Below are 17089 nucleotides of genomic sequence, written 5' to 3'. Positions count from 1 at the left end.
CCCACTGAAGGGAGCCCTCTGGGGCCCCGCAGCCCGCGGTGGGGCTGCCAGGGGCTCTGCAGCGGAGAATACAGGCACTTCACCTTGAACATAAAGAGACGGATCGCGTTTGTCACATACAGGAGTCAGAGAGGGGTTAGTGTTGACTCAAAAAGGGGAAAAGGCGCTCAGGGGAGAGGCGGGGGGGCTGGCGGAGAGGGCGAGGGGCCGTCTCGACACGCTGAGCCTCCGTGAGCGCTGCCCGAGTGCAGGCACACACCGGCCTTGCTGCAGCAGCCATCGAGGCCTGAAAACATAAAACCAGAGAAGAGAAAGAAGAAGGAAAGGTGGGTACGGCCCATGCCGGGGTGGAGATGGGGGATGCTCTGGCTACGGGGCGGGAGAGGGAGGACGGGGTGGGATATGGAGGGAGGGACGGAAATCAGGAGCCAAAGAAAAAGAACAAACTACGAGTCTAAAATGTGGTGCAAGCGCCCTACGCGGCTGTCCGCTAGCATGGCATAATGTCCGGAGCAGCCCAGAGAGGGAGTCACATCAGGTCTACACAGATTTGCCTTCCCATATATACAACCTCTACTGGAGTTAACAGCTGAAATTGAGATTTTTTTTGTGTCGGTTCCTCTGGCCTCGGTTGCCGTTTTTTTTTTAATGCTGGAGCCCGTCCTCCCCGCCTCGCCGGCGCCGGGCGCATGCAGCCCTTGCCTGGCTTGCCTTGGGGATCAAAAGGGTTTGGAGGTCTGCTTGAAGATGAAGCCTCTATGGGCCAGTGTCTTCATGATGTTGGCGATGTTCTTACAGTCATCTGCAGAGAGAGCACAACAGATACTGGGTTAGAGACACAATCCAGGCAGGAGTTGTTCGATCAATCCCGGAATCCCACGCTGGGGCTGTGTCCCCACCAGTCCAGGCACTCTGTCCCAAGGACCTTGCAAGTGATGTGGGGTGATTGCAAAGTCTCCAGCTCACCGGCACTGGCCACCTGCATCCCCATACAACCCATCCTGAGATGGATCCATGTCCAGGACCTGGAGGTCAGAGTCATCCCCGTTCCCACCAGAGCCAGCCCTCGGTGCTGTCCCGTGCCCACCGACCACAGGGTGACAAGTGGCAGGTGGTCAGGACAAGCAAGCCACAGGCACTCCCAGTGTCAGGCCGTGGCAAAGCAGCAAGACAGGAAGGGGGAAGGCTCTGGCTGGTGTTATTTACCTGGGACTAAACTCAGGCACCGTTTGCTAAAATAGAAGCCGGGCTTAAATTGATTCCTAGTGTCTATATTTCATGTTGAAAATTGGCTTGTAAATCCATGTTTTGATCTATGAGGGCCGTCTCCTTAAGAAAAAGCAAGAGTAAATGTGTAATTTCTCCCTTGACAGCACACGGCGCAGAGGCGATCCTTCTTCCCGCTCCCCTCCGTTTCGGGACAGCTCCACTCGTTCCGATTACCACTCTTTCTTCCTCGCCCCACGCCTTGATGTCTCCATTTCATTACCGCCCGCCCATTTATCAAGCTGTTACCGTAAGGGTGACTTTGCCCACTTGCGTGTGGCAGCGGGGCCCGGCTGACACAGGGAGAGGGTGCCCCAGCAAGGGGGGGCACAGGCAAGGCCCCCCTCTCCCCGCCACTGCTGGATGGATGTTGTGGTGGAGGAAAGGCTGCATCATTACTGATGTGTAAATGATAAAGAAGCCTCCACATCCATCTCCCAACTGTAAATCCAGGGAGTGCTTTATAATCAAGCTACAGCAATAATAATGTGAAATTAGGTCTCTCTATCAACGGGAGGAGGCCTTTTAATCACGGCTTAAAGGGTGCAAACGCTGTTTATCATAATTGAACTGTATCCGGGCTAATTGTGGCCATATTTCACTGTCTAGGAGACAGCAGGCTGCCTGCTGACAGTGCCGTGTGCTGGATTGAGGGCCCCCCGCAGCCGGGCAGCTCTGCCCTGCTGCCAGGAGCCTGCCTGCAGGGACAGGGCTGCCTGGCCTCCTGGACACTCCCTGATGGACCAGCAGTGCTGCCCTGCCCTGCTGCACCCAGTGACATACTGGCAAAGCCATCACCTGTCCCCCAGTGTCACTTGGAGGTGCAGGGGCTTTCCCCATGCACAGCTCCCTGAGAGGCTGCCCTGAGCTGCCGGGGACTGTCCTGGCTGATGGTTGGCAGTGGAATAAGTAATGTGCCCATCAGAGCCACGTGCCTCCCAAGTGTCCTCTCAGCACTCCTTTCCCTCGCTGGTGTGCCAGGCAGGGGACAGGAGCTGGGCATGAGGACAGCCCAGTGAAGAAGGGGTGTCCTCAGCCCACTGACTGGCACAGGGGCAGAGATGAGCCTGTCTCTGTGCCTTTGTCCTCTCCGCTGCCCAAGGTGGCACCTATGGCTGCAGAAGGGCCCTGGAGGTGACAGGTGTCCTGCCCGGCCAAGCCACAGCGCCAGCTCCCACCGCTGTCACTTGTTCCTGCACAAGGGAGCCCCTCACTGTCCTTAGGACTCTCTGCTCCATCCATCTCACCCCCCAGACAGCTGAACCCCTTGGAGCCAGCTGGCAGTGGGACCTAACAGGGTAACAGTGGCTTAAAAGCCGGGGAAACTGAGGCAGGGAGAGGGCAACTGTCCCACCCAGCCGGCCCTCGCCTGGTAGCCCCCTAAACATAACAGAAAAGTAAATCCTGGCCTGTGAGCTGTGGGAGGTGTGTGGCAAGTGAGCAGTTTGGATGTGAAAGCACAGGCCCAGACATCCCACTGCCCACCTCCCTGCCTGCAGCACCACCCTGAGTGGGCCACTGGGGCTTTACTATTGCTCCATATTGCTGGAGGGGGAGCTGCACAGAGACCTGGGGAGCCGCCAGATTGGCAGCAAGACCCCACGGCACCTCCTGGGACTTCTGAGCTGGTCCCTGGGGAAACCCTCTGGGACTGCTGGCTGCTTCTTGAACCCCATCAGCTGCCTCCCTGAAGCCCCAGTGTGCTCTGGCACTGGGTGCCAGTGGGACCCTGTGGGGTCAGTGCCAGCCACACGGCTGTGCCAGCAGCACCATCCTCGCCATCCCAAACCATGCCATGGCCCCTGGCAGCGGGTGCGCCAAGCTCCTCATAAGTCATTTAGTGAGACTCCTTCCAAATCAGTGCTAAGGTAAACACGCTTATTATAATTATCCATGTAAAAAAAAATCAACAACAGCAGAACAACTTTCTAATATGCAATTACAGCCATCTATTGATTTTACAATGTAATCCGCTCCGATTGATTTAATAACACAATTATAGGCTGGCTCTCGGGATATTAGAGTGGGAGATTTTCATAAACTCCAAAGCAAAAAACTAAGCGGCTTTTAAAACAACACAGTCAGATGGCTGTTTGGGGAATTATTAGCAATATGAAATCCTCTAAATCTGGCCGTCGTTACCTTGTGAAAGGAATTTCTATTACAAAAATGGCAATTGACAGCCTAAGAGAGCACAAACGGGATTGCTCTGCTGCTTTTCAGTGCTTAATCCATTGCAAAGGTGACCACCGGGTGGGGGATGAGTGGAGTCCGAGGCAGGCGGGAGGGCACAGGCAGCCCTGCCCACCCTGTGGCCACTCTCCCCAGCCCAGCTCTCCCCAGAGACACGTGGCTGTGGCAATGTTGCCCCAGCACCCAGACTGGCACCCACCAGCCCTGTCCCAACGGGGTGACCCTGCCTGGGGCCGCAGAGGCTGGCAGGGTGCACAACACCCTCCTGATCCCCATCCTGGCACACCTGGCACGCCCCAGTCCCAGACACCTCCAGGGGCCACAGGGGTGCCCCCCTGTGTCCCAGGGCTGAGCAGGGGGCTGGGGTGAAGGTGGTCCCACGCTGCCGGCCGGCGCAGCTCTGCGGGTGCTGCAGAGGCTCGCGCGTGCACACGCGTCCCCGCTCTCCTCCCACTCGCTCCCTCAATGTAATCCCGACTTTATGGGCACATTTTTCTTGTCAAGCTGACAGGGTTGCTAAGTGGATTTCTCCCTGATATGCGGACGGATTATCACATTACTCCAATGTCCTACACAAACATATTACTTTATATTCAATAGCCCTAATGAATATAAACTGCTTTTTCTTTTTTTGGGGTGGGGGGTAATCTATAGATTTTTAATGAGGGCACTATTAACTCCCTCCTCTTTAAAACAGACTTAGGTGCAGCCTCTGAGTGGAAAATCAATGGTGTTATTGTAGGAATATTGTATATTGATATTGTAATAATAAGATGCAATTGATTTAGGGGTGTTGTGCGGTGTGTGTGAAAGGGGTCAGCAGGGGGTTATCCTGCCTCCTGCAAATGGAGTGGTGACTCTGCCCTGCCTCCCTGCCCCTCACCTTGCTGTGCCACTTCTGAGCATCGTCCCATGTCCCAGGATAGCTGGGGCCGAGTTTGCCCTGAGGTGCTGGGCAGGGTCCCTGGCTACCTCTGGGATCCTCCTTTGGCCCAGCTGCCAGTGTAGCATGGGGTGACGTGACACTTCAGTCTCTTCCTGTCCTGGCTGGCTTAGCCCACCAGGTTTTAAACCTCTGCAATATCACACTGCTGCGAAACCCATGTCCCGGCCCTCTCCACAGCTTGTCAAGCTCTTGCTGCAGTGACAGACAAGGACAGCGGCACGTGCATGTGCATGGGGCAGTGGGATGCTCTTTTAGTTAGGGCTGAAGTTTGCTGCTGTTCAGCATTGCTGACTGCCCTTGTCCTTGGAGGGGGCAGACATTCCCATCACATTCCTCTGCCAGGACAGACGCAGAAACACCTCCGCCTGTGCTGCCGGGCTGCTTGCCCGGTGAGTGCCCTCCCTCGAGCCACTTCATAGCAGCACTCCTGTGAACCCAGGATGAGCTCAAGGATTCCTTCAGCAAGAGTCTGTGCTGCGGGATTGAACTGCCAGGAGCAGTGATGATCGCTCTGGGGAGAGCATCCTCTCCACACCCACTCCAGGCACTGGGAGGAAGGGCAGGGGCTGCCACCCCCTGCCGGTATTTCTCCCACCTCTCCCACGGGACCAAACCACCCAGACACCTCCACCACGGAGGCTCAGGGGACCGAGCGCTGCCACAGCCGCCGTGCGCTGGGCCGAGACGCTCACGGTGCAAGGAGGGAGCTTTTCCATCCCGGCAGCTGCCCCGGCGGGCCGAGGGTGATCGGGGGACTGCAGGGCCCCCCCAAATGGGCTCATTTGGTGGCAGCCCCACTGCACCTGTGCTGTGGCCGGGAAGACGGATCACCCCCGGCCCAAGCTGAGCAGGTCCATATTTAAACTGTCCCCATGCTTTATGGGCTGTACAAGAACTGATGCTCAGGCGCCGAGGGGCCATTTGTCAATGTTCTAATGGCAGATTACTGTTAATGAATAATATCACCGCTGCCTTTGAATAACAGCTCCCTGCAAAGCGGAAACAGGGCCGCCAGGCCGCCGCCGCCCTTCGCCTCCCCGCTGCCGACCCCGGGTGACAGCAGCTGGCCTTGTGACCAGCAGGAGCCGTACGGACCCCCCGCAGCCCAGCACTGCTGCTGCTGTCCCCAGCAATCACGAAAGGGAGTGCTGGATGTCGTGTCCCCACAGTGGGATGTGCTGCTCCCCATGAGTGGGAATGTCCCCAGCAGGGGACAGCCATCAGGGGCAAGAAGTGACAGTGTCTTCCCAGCATGTGGAGCCAGGCTCTTGCAGCTCCTCACCCTGCCCATACTGGAGCCAGGAGGGAGTTGTGTCTGATCTAAATCTATCCCCACCAGGATGCCAGACGTAGTGGTGACAAGTATGTGTCAGAGCCCAGAGCTCCCAGCTCACAGAGATCCACAGGGACACTGGGGATGGTCCTGCCGAGCTGCTCCCAAATTAATGGCCTCATAATCCTGCGCGTGGGGCGAGGGGCTCTGCGTGCCCCGCACAGCCGGCAGGTATATTAGGTGGAGCTGACAGCGACGTGCAGAATATTAAGAATAACTTACCTCATTATCTGCAATTACGTTACTGCCACACACCTCATTTCTTCATGAAGAAAAGAAAATTAGTTTTATATTGACTTCATCCCAGTGCCTCCCTGCCTGCCCCACCACAGAGCGCCCGCATGGGCTCTGAAAAGGGGCTGGACACAATTCACACTCACCCTCCATCAACCTGTTGCTGTATGTGTCCCAGGAGGGATGGGATGCCTGTCCCACCCCTACACACCGGGGTCAATGAGACCTCCAAATCCACTGTATCCCAGCAGGGACACTGAAGCAGGGAGGGCCTGTCTCTGACAGTTCTCAGGTCTGTATGGAGGTGACAAGTGCAGCAAAGGAGTGCTGCACTGGGCACCTGCTTCCTCCCACCCATGCTGGCCACTGTCACCCTGTGGGTGACAGGACGCTTCCTCCTGTCCTCCACATCGGGGCCATTCTTCCCATCGTGCACCCACCATGCTGGCCCCCTCCAGGGCAGAGCGGAGTGGCTGGGGACTCTACACTGCAAGACACCCATCTGCTGAGACACCCTCCAGCCTCACAGGCTGCTGGATGGCCTGGCACAGGCGATACTGTGTGTGGGAACCCTGAGATCTGGGCGATCCCTGTTGGAAAGAATGGGCAGCAGGGGCTGACCTCTCTTACAACATTCCCGACAGCTCCTGGAGCCTACGAGCCTGAAGGGCATCGACGATGCTGGGGCCGAGGGTGGCACAGCACGCTCAGAGGCCTCAGCTTGTCCTTCAGCCCTTGCACTGTCCCTGCACCCCCAGCATCCTTGCAGGCTGGCTGCCGGGCACCCCTGAGCAAACAAAGCGAGCGCCGCCATCGCCCGCTCCCGGCTGCGGCCACGGCCGCGCACCGGCCGGGAGAGAAGGGGAGCGGCGGGCACGGCAATACAGGGAAAAAAGCCAATTTCATCTTTATTAGAAGGAGATTTCTCTTTTAGTAATAAGCACACTTCAAATAATTAGCGTGTTTTACGTAATAATGAAATTATGGAAATGCAGGCCACTTATTCAAACAAGTCACCATTACCATATTTTTAAATATTAGACTTAATTAGAGTTTATCACTTCAGAGAAGTACGAGGAGTGGAGATTTTTTTTCCTTTACAAAAAAAATCCTCATAAAGTGTTTATTAAGAGCGGGTAAGAAGGGGATAATGATCTGTTTGGAAATTAAGGCAATCAAACATTTAATGCTCTGCACTCCTGTAGGCAAAAGCATTCAAATGAGTCAATTATACATCCATTATCCAGGCACGATTAAACAAGGCAGGACGGGGAATTTGTCCTCCGCATCATGCGATTGTCGCGAGGACTTATGTCCACTTAAAGGCAGATAATAAAACACTAAACTTGGGAAGAAGAGGAAGAGAGGACTGAGCCAAGGGAAGAAAAGGGAAGAGAGGCAGTGGGTCAGTGGGACCGCAGAGGGGCAAGGGTGGGAGGTGGGTAAAGATGGAGCCGTGTCTGCATCCCAGTCCTTCATAAATCAAAGTAATTAAGTTAACATGAAAATCAACTTCACCATCCCGTTAAATTACAGTATTTGCATATTAGGACTCAAATGAAGTAGGTAGCGGGCGAGGGGGCTGGGAGGGAAGGAGGGAGTGGGGGGGTCAGGGGAGAAGGATAGGGAGGACCGTGCACCAAAAAGGGAACCATTTATTACGGTGAATAACTAATTTCAGAATTTATAGCGCTGGATTTTCGTTCCTGTGCCATTTATATTACAGAAGGAAATTAAGGGGCGGGCAGGAGGCTGGCTGGACATCTTTCTGCGTTATTGCTTGTCTGCCATTTGCAAATCATTATTAATTGTGGCCCATGTCGCTGGTGCAGCAGGGCAGGGTGCCTGGACAGCCGGAGCAGACACACATATCTCTTCATCAGGACCCCAGCCGCTAGCCCTGGAGAGCCAATTACCCCTCCCTGATTGGTATCAGATAAGGAGGGAATTTTTACAAATTAGGGAATAAATAGAATTTCCACACGTGGAGCAGGGAGGGCTTGAGAGGCAGTAATGAAAAACGATACATCACCATCAGCCAGACAACCCTATTCATACGCCGATGCATTACACTCACTACTCATAATCCTACCGAGTGACAGACAACCGCCGAGCCGGAGGGGAGCGCATCCCGATGGCCAGCCTGCTCCGGAGCACGGTCTCCAGCCACCAGCACCCTTGCAGCAGCCCACGGAGGTCCCCGCTCCACCGGCCCTGTGGCACAGCCTCTGCCATGACCTCGACAGCTTCGCACAGCCTGCATGGCATCACTGGGCTGTGCAGGCGGGAGGGACAGACCTCCTGGCAGGGGTGATTCTGCACGGGAGCCATCCCTGCTCTGCTGCCAGCAGGAGGAGCCCACCGGGGCAAGCCTCCAAACTCAGCCCCAAGTTTGGCCATTAAAGTCATCCAGCTGCATCTGAGCCTCTCACCTGATTCCCACATCTTCCCTAAAATTACCCAGTCCAAACTGCGTCCTGAAGAAGGCTGCCTCCTCCCTTGGTGATTCATTGCATTATCCTGCCATGACCACAAGACCCTTACCTAATTTCCAACCTGTATTTGTCTTCTTGTACTATTCAGCCCCCAGACCAGCCCCTGTGTTGCTCAGACAGCCCTGGGTACCCAATGTCAGCAAAATCCCTGTGTCACCTTGTGAGCAGTGCTGGACTCGAAAATGGGAGAGGCAGCACCAGCTCCAACCAGCCACAGGAGCAAAGGATGTGCTCCTGCACAGCTCTGCAGCATTGGGAATGGACTCAGGCTGGGATACTTCCATTCCCCTTAAGCCTGCCATTGAGGCAGCCCCAACGCCAGCCCTTGCTCAGGACAGACCCCAGAGATGCCATCCATCTGTGTCCCACAGTCCACCTCCATACCCTGGTAGCTCCCTGCAGCAGCACAGTCCTTTCCCTGGGCTGTGACGGTGCTGGATGGCCCTGGGGATGCAGCAAGCACCCAGCTAACGGGGCTTGGCATGTGGTCGGCCTCAGAAAGAGCAAACCCTGGAAGTGTGGGGACCCCACCGACACTCCTGAGCCCAGTTTGCTCCGTACTCCCCAGCGCCGGAGCCGCGCACCTCCACACCTCTAATTAGCTCTCCCTTATGACAAGCACGTCACTAAACAAAATGCTCAGCAGATCAATCTCGCCTGTAAGTCACGCAGCCTTTAATTTATTCAGCATACAATGTCGCTCCACTGCTGCCTTCCTGTAATTTATACCGTACACTGTCGTGTATTATTTAAGTCCCCTGAGTGTTTTACAGTTCCCCTCAAAGTCGCCGTGCAAAATAAAGTCACAGCGGGGCACTGGCGAGGTGCAGGGAGGATGCAAACTGCCCCCATGCTGGTATGAGACCCCTGTCCTTGCACAGGGACAAGGTGATGGTGGCAAGGTCCTCCTTGTGGGTGGAAATGGAACAGAAGGTGGGTCCCCACAGGAGCCCAGTAAACCACAGGTTCCAATGCTGGTGCTCCCTTAGAGGAGGAGAGGCTGGTAGCAAAGGGGAGAGAGCAGGACTCATACCAGGCCCTGAGAGCAGGAGGTCCTATCCCAAAACTGAGGTAAGGACCAGGGTTAGACTGGGCTGAGAGCTGGCTGGCAGCTGGTACGGCCGCTCTGAGCAGCTCGAGAGCTTGTCTTTGGCCGTGCAGCTGGATGGAAACAGTCAGTGATGTAAAGCTGGATATCCTCCGCAGGGAAGGTTAAAACCTCTGTTCAGTGTAAAGTTGCCATATCTAAGCACTTATGATCATGATATTTATGGCTAGTTTATTCCAGGCTGTTAAAGGCAGCAGTAGTTATCCACAGATAAAGGGAATTCGGCTCCCCTGACACCTTTTCTCCCTGCAGTGAAGGCATGCCTGGCCAGAGCCGGGTGCTCATGGTGTTGTAACTCATCCAATGGTCCCTGCCAGAGCCAGCACTGGGACTAGGCATGCAGACGTTTGGCAGGGCAGGGATGGTGACTCTGTTTCTGCTGTGTGGGAGCTGTGGGGACAGATGTGGGACATGCTGTCTCCCTGCCCCTGACTGATGCCACTGGAGCCAGGAGGTCCCCAGGCTGCAGGGAGTAATTCAGTTTGCCCCCCACCACTGCTGCTGGCTCTGCTCCACATCCAGTTCCTGACACTCAGTCCCACCAGTGGGATTGGGACCCTAATTAGGGAGAAATTTCAAGGGAGAAAAGAGAGAGTTCATAAAGCTGAGTTTCTCCTGCCTGAGTGACATGAGATGTCAGAGAAAGGAAATAAAAGGCAAGAATGCAATTCCAGCGCTGCCGAGAGTGTATCGTGAGTCCTAATGGAAAGTTCTCCTGCTCTTTAAAGCTTGGTCAGATGGCCTAGTTATTGCTTTAAAAGGACCCAGAATCAAACTGCGACGCCGCACTCGAAGCCTTCAAATAAAGCGAGCTGTTTCTGCAAGTCCGGCGAGGCAGAGGCAGGCGATTACACAGAGAAGGGCAGGTCTCTCTATCTTGGAGGGAGACCTACCTATTTTTAAACATTAGCTCCAAATCAGCAGCTCACCTCTTTGTCTAACCCAAACCCTCTCTCGCCTTCTGGAGACGAGATCAAACGCCAGCCCTGCTGCCATTGTTTCTCTCCCAGCGAGATGGATGCGGGACTGTAATCTTCCCACAAAGCCACATGCTTCAAAGGTATCAAAAGTGCTTATTAAAAGTCCTAGGAAACTAATTTAATAACATCCCAAAGGGCTGGAAAAATCAGCGCTGGCAGCTCAAAATATAACCTGGCGAGGGAGACAGGCCCCTGTTCAACACAACTTTGTCTGCGGGCAGCTGCACACAGGGCCAGGGCACTTCTGCAGACCTGCTACCCCTCTGCGGTGTGACCGCCCTGGTGCTGCCTCCTCTCCTGTCAGGGTCACAGCCAGGTGAGGTGCGTGGAGGACTCTCTGGGGCCGTGTAAGACTGCATCTTCACCACGGGCTTTTTTGGGCCAGAGGCATCCTCACATGGTGGGGCCAGAGACCGTCCACCTGCCCCAGCTCTGCGGCTTGGCTCCCCTTCTCGAGCCAGAGAGTCCTGCACCATCCCAGAGGCAGGATTTCAGGCTTGCCTCAGGAACAAGAAAAGCACTGTGTGGCTTTTCCAGCTATCTCAGCAGCTGCTGGAGTGGTGGCTTTGTGCCAGGCTTGTCCAGCCAGGCTGAAGAGAGCCACACGCGGGGTGGGTGCATGCTGGTCCACGCGTGGTGCAGGCGAGGATGTCAGTCAGGCCTGCAAAGCCACATCAGAGACCCGTGTGCTGCGTGAGACAGATCTGCACATCTCTGCAGGGCTGGGCCGGCACATGTGCCTTCCCACCAGTGTGTACGTGCAGCAGCCACGTGCTCCCAGCCGCAGTGGCATGAGGGCTGTGCTCCCCTGTATCCCCCTGAGCCAGTCCCTGCTCCCAGCCTGTGTCGCAGGACCCTGGGGCTGCTTCCCATCTGAATGGTGCAGGCTCCCGTGGAAAGGGGCAGGGGATGGAAATTAACGCTCCAGCCTCCGTCTCATCCTGCCCATTAGCGGGGCTGTTTTACTCCGGATCATTAAATATGTATATCTTATTACACGCCTTGTTACAGTATTGAGCTCTATTGACTGATAATAAATTCCAAGCATCATCCTGGTCATAAATTTATCTGGAGATGATGAAGACTCAATAATCTAGTCAAGCAGATAATATGATAGGGCCTTAAAAAAGATCATTACATTATATGCCAAAATTAAAAGTGAAATACACTTTATTAACACTGTTTCCACACTCGGGGCCATTACTTGTTATATCTCCTCTTGCCCTCCCACCCACCTGCACACCGTCCCTCGGGTGAGCCAGGGAAGGTGAGACGAGGCAGAGCTGCCAAGATCTACCCTGGCAGAGGGGTACAGGGGGGTGGCAGATGGCACACACAGGACTTTCCAGCTTGATCCCAAGGATGCTGGGCCCTGCCTGGTACAGCACCACTGCCCTGCCCATTGGGCAGTGGCTCCTGAGCAACTCCAGGTGTCTCAACACACCCCTGCCCGCAGGCAGCCCTCAGCTGTAGTCATTAGGATGAAGGACAGCCTTGCCTCCCACCTCCATAAGGAAAAAACAACTTCCTGCAGCTTCAGGTCTCCCGAGAAAGCTGCCTACCCAGTGGGGTTAACCCAACATCTCCCACCAACAGCTCCTCTTCCACAGGCTTGGGCAAGCTGCACAGCCAAGACAGGGGTCCTCACTCATAGCTGGCCACACTGCAGTGTGGCACAGACAGCCAGAGAGCAGAAATGGGGATATGGGTGCAGTTGGTGACCCCTCTGAGAGAGGAGGGTGCCTGGCAGGCTCCCAGCACCCTGCTGCCAGTCTCACCGAGCTGTCCCTTGGTGGGACAGTAAGGGCCAGGCAGCTCCCAGCCACCTGCCCCGGGGACTGGGGCTTGGTCCCCTCCTCCTGCTGGCCCTTCAAAGCCATTCCTCTCCTTTAATAAGCAGGTCACAGCCATTTAAACTCCTCTGATGGGGGCAGGTGGCTCGCACCCCTCCTGCCTGGCAGGGCGGCATGGCCACACTCCTGCCTGCAGATCAGCGGCACGCGGCAAGTTTAAAGCGTCCCCACCCCAGGCCCCCTCCCCTCCGCCACCCTCCTCTCCTGACACGCAAGGTGACAAGCGCTGGGGGGCCCATGGATCAATGCTGCGACACAGATCGGCTGCCGGGAAAAACCAATCGCAGATCAGATGGAAACTGACTTCTTCTTGTATCTGCCCGGCTCTCGCAGGGATAGATTGGCTGGAGAAATCCGATGGTGAGAAGAGACAAAGGGGGAGGCGATGGGGAGAGGAGGAAAGGGCTGATAATGCTCCTGCCACGGCTCTAATCTGTGACAGCCCGAGGATTTGCTGAAAACCATTATCACACTGCTCTCCCTTCTCTTGTCCCTGATAAAGCCCCAGCTAATCTGTTTGTTGCAGGTATTGAACAATGCATTTAGCGAAACAAGGGGTGTGTGTGCCCGCGGAGCACGTTTTTTTTCCCCTGCACCTCCGGCTTCACTGGGAGGCAACGGGGGAGAAGGAAGGGCAGGGATTATTTTGTCTGTGGACTCTGGGCCATGCTGTGGGCTGGGGTCTCATGCCTGGCACAGGGAAACATCTCTGCCGACCACCCTTAGCGAGTTTTGGGGAGCTTTTCTCTAGGACGATGTTCCATCTTCATAACGCAATCGCAGAGGGCAATGAGCGAAGAAGCCCTGGTGATGCTGCAGTGCCGTGACACATCCCAGACGGAGCACCACCACCGCCCAGCGCACACCCAGCCGCTGCCACGGGGCAAAGCAGCTGAGACGGAGGGACACAGGGAGTCTGTGCCCCGGGAACAGCTCCCGGGTCCCCCGTCTGCTGGAGTCTGACTCGCCTAGTGCCTGCCTGTCCCAGTGCTGACCTCGTCCCTCCCCTTGTGAGAGGTGCTTTCTCCGAGGAGGAGAGATAATTCAGTGGCTGTGAAAGCCCAGACCCGGGGCTCTCGCAGCCGCCTGTTACAAACAGTTCTAGTGGAACATTAATTATAGTAATTTAGCCGTGGAACACTAACTGCAGCCAGTGCAATAGCATTCAGTACATTAGTGGCTATAACCCACTCCTTAAAAAAGACATTTGGCTACTGACAGCTGATAAAATGAGTTGTGAAGCATAACCAAAGGGGGGAAAAAAAATAATCAGAAGCGTGCTGTGAGCGAGCTGTGGGGCAGGAGGGTGGGGGGCAGCACCCCATGGGGTGCTGGGGGGGGCAGGAGGGGCACGAGGTGTCGGAGGGCTGCAACAGGCACCCTCCTGCCCGCCACGTGGCCCACGGGCCAGCGGGCTCCCCGTGCCCCGGGCAGGGCTCAGCGAGGCGGGGGCGCGGGGCTGTGTCTCGGCAGTATGTCAAACAGAAGGACATTTCCTTCTATCTCCCAGCTGCTGCCCCAGGGCACAATCCACCTACATTCAATCTTTACTCCACTACACATGTTTCCTTTCCAGCCTCGGATTATTTTTTATCATCAAATTACCGTGGCGATAAGATGGAGCAGATGTGATAGCGAACAGAGAGTCCGCCCTCCCCTCTCCCCCACTTCCCCAGCGTCCCTCCTCCCTCTGCCAGCCCCAGCCTCCTGCCCTGAGCAGGCAGGGGGGGTATCCAAATCTCAGGATGTGAGAAGAGACCCCCCTGAGCAGCTGGATTTGCTGCCTGGGACCAAACCGTGGCTGACAGCACAGCCTGGGTGCAGGTAAGACTGCAGGTGGCTATCAGGCTGGCTGGGAAAACTTGCAGGGTGCCCTGTTGTGGCATGGGACCTCGCCAGCAGGAGCTGAGCATCTGCTCCCCACTGCTCCTCTGCAGCACCCTGGCTCCCTCACATCACCCAGTGGACCACCCGGGCACCAGAGGTGTGACAGAGTGGTGATACCAGTGAGGCAGCAGGGACGAGGGAGCCCTGGTGAAGGGGTGGCAGGAAAAGTACAGCTGTGCCGTCACCAAGAAGCGCTGCAAGAAGCCTGAGAAGTGCTGCAAGGCTCTGCTGTGATGAATCCTTCCCTTCTCCTTGTTTACTTCAGCCTGCAACAAATGAGTCCCTGTCCGTCCAGGGATAGCTCATCCGGAGGAATGCTCTTTCAGACCTCTCCCTCTAATCCCTATTAATTTAAATAATGCTTGCCCACTCTTCTCAAACTATTTATTATTTATCAGGTTTGTTTATTTGTAGCTAACAGGTAGCGCTCAGCATGCGTTCCCGGCACAGGGACAGGCGCCGTTCATCACACCGGCTCCCCCGCCATCCACCATCCGTCAATTACTCCTGCTTCCTTTAATTAGTAATGAGGACTAATATCTCTGCCTGGGATGGTGGCTGGAGCGGAACTTCCCTCCGGTGGCATCTGAGCAGCACAAGGGAGGGAATGAAAAATAAATAACCGTACCAGGCTGTGGCTGCTGCTCCCGAAAGAGCAGAGGTGCTCACCAACCCCACACACCCATTCCCAGGGAGGGTCTGGTCCCCTGTACACCAGAGCCTCCTACCCAGCAAGGCAGGGGAGGCAATACCAGCCATGTCCTGATCCATGGGTGCCCTTTTCTGCACAGCAGGGCCATCCTGAACCACAGGGGAATCCCTGCTGAGTCCCAGCTGCTGAGCTCCGCACAGGTATCAGCAAGGGAAGGTCTAAATTAAATGCCCATTAGAGCCTCTGGCCTCGCCTGGCGGTCCCTGGGAGCTCTGTATCAGAATATGCCATCCAGAAGGAGCCTAATAGCGAAGGCAGCACATGATATAAATGGAGCCCCTTTGATTTATTGACTGGGAGAAGTTTTTACACGATAGCCCATTAAGACGGACGGCTCTGTTTACAGCCAGGCCATCTAGCTATAGGGACCCTGCACTGGATGGTGTGTTTTGCTATTGCTCTTCAGGCAGACATCTCATTAAGGGGAACAGCATATGGAGCTCTTTGGATCTATACTTCACGAGTCCTGAGGGAGGCTTTTACCATTTTTAATAAGCGGGCAAGGTTAGCAAACCTGCAACGCAGTGACCTCCCCTCCCTGTGCGATGGATCTCCCTGAAATGCAGAGAGCTGGACTCACTGGGTGCGCACAGGACTCCATAAATCACCTCCCCGCTGCCGGACGGGGAAACCGGCCAGGCAGGACGGCAATGGGGGGCTGGAGAAGGCAACGCTGCAGCCAAAACAGGACAGCAGCCACGCATGGCTCAGCCAAACGCACTGAGGGCAGGCAGCTTGGCAGAGAGTGGTGTGGAGTGTGCTCCAGCCCATCGTGCCGGTGGGGTGACGGGCAGCACGTGGATGACTCAGCCAGGAAAGGTGCTTTAAGGAGAGAGTGTTAACACGATAGCCACAGTGAAGGAAACAAAACCCCCAGCTGGCTGTTGAGGGGGATTATTCCATATTCAGTAACACGGCTGTTTAGGAGAACAAGTAATCTCTGGCAAAGACCTCGGGCTCTTCTCTGATCTGATAAAGCCGTGCAGCCCACAGGCAGGCTGGCCCCTGCAGGCACTGCCGAGGATGGATGCTGTGGGCTGGGGCTGCTGAGGCAGGAGGAGGATGGGGAAGGCAGGCACATGGGGTGAGCCACCATGGGATATGGGGGACACACTGCAAACAAGCTCACCCAGGACATTTTTCCAAAGCGAAAGGGTTTGTTTGTCCAAGGTTTGGGTGTTTGTGCTTGAGCACCACTTACACCCCCACATACAGCAGAACAGACACGCAGCCTCCAGGCAGTGGTAACACAAGCTTATGGGCAGAGCTCCCACCTTCTCCTCCTAGCCTGGGTACACCGCTGTGTGCTCACCCATTCTCCAGCAACAGCAATCTGGCTCTTGCCCATCAGCCAGACCTTAAATCCCTGTTTTCCACTCCTGTGGTACCAGCTAAGCACTGTAAACATCACCAATCACTGGCATTTAATTTACACATCTAAAATTCGCACCGTGGAAAAACCTGCCAGAAAAGCAGGGAACTAAGAACGTGACTGTTTCCTTTTGAGAAGTCTGCCTGACTCTGGTTGGGAAAGAGGGAAGGCAGAGAAGGACAAACAGACAGACATGGTGGCGTATTTGGGTCTCTTTCCAGCAATTCCCTCACAAACAGTCTGAGCATCTTTGAAATGAAATTTTGTAGGCGATTAGCTCACAATGTGAACTTAATTGCTTCTGGTATTTAAAAAAACCCATTAAATTAAATGGCCGAGATATTGAGGCTTAAGCAATGGCTGCTTGCAATGCACAGTAACTACTGGCCTCATTACCAGGATGCCAAATCCAGCGGGAATGCACAGACCCATGTGACGTGATCGGTGCAGCTCTAATGCTCCCTCCCTGCTCACACTCATTGGTGAGAGGATCTTCAACAGCAGTGAGAGTATGGCTCAGGGCAAGGCTGGCACTGAGCAGCAGCCCAACAGCATCCCAAGCTCCTGGTTCACCAAATCATCCCTGTTGGACAAGATGAGCCTGACCTGGGTGTCTGGAAGCCAAGGGAGTATTGGGCTACTTCAGCTTGATGAGAAGAGCAGTTGAAATGGCAGAGTCCCACACTGCAGGACACCTGAGTTCTGCTCTG

At 55.2% G+C, this 17089-nt stretch overlaps 1 protein-coding gene across 1 annotated transcript in view; it reads right to left on the bottom strand.

Annotated features, from left to right (window-relative positions):
- Window positions 1-6: 6 nt before the first annotated feature.
- The window catches only part of ERI3 (ERI1 exoribonuclease family member 3), a 119106-nt gene continuing 102023 nt past the window's right edge, over window positions 7-17089 (bottom strand). Inside the window, exon 7 of the mRNA XM_008924355.4 lies at window positions 7-802. Within this exon, the coding sequence (XP_008922603.1) occupies window positions 720-802 (83 nt within the window). The 3' untranslated portion in view covers window positions 7-719. The remainder of the gene's footprint in view (window positions 803-17089) is intronic.

This window comes from Manacus vitellinus, unplaced genomic scaffold (genome assembly GCF_001715985.3).
Source record: "Manacus vitellinus isolate BGI_N305 unplaced genomic scaffold, ASM171598v3 scaffold_21_pilon, whole genome shotgun sequence".
Lineage (NCBI taxonomy): Eukaryota > Metazoa > Chordata > Aves > Passeriformes > Pipridae > Manacus > Manacus vitellinus.
The sequence above is the reverse complement of the archived record's forward strand: the minus strand, read 5'-3'. Positions and strand labels throughout refer to the sequence as shown.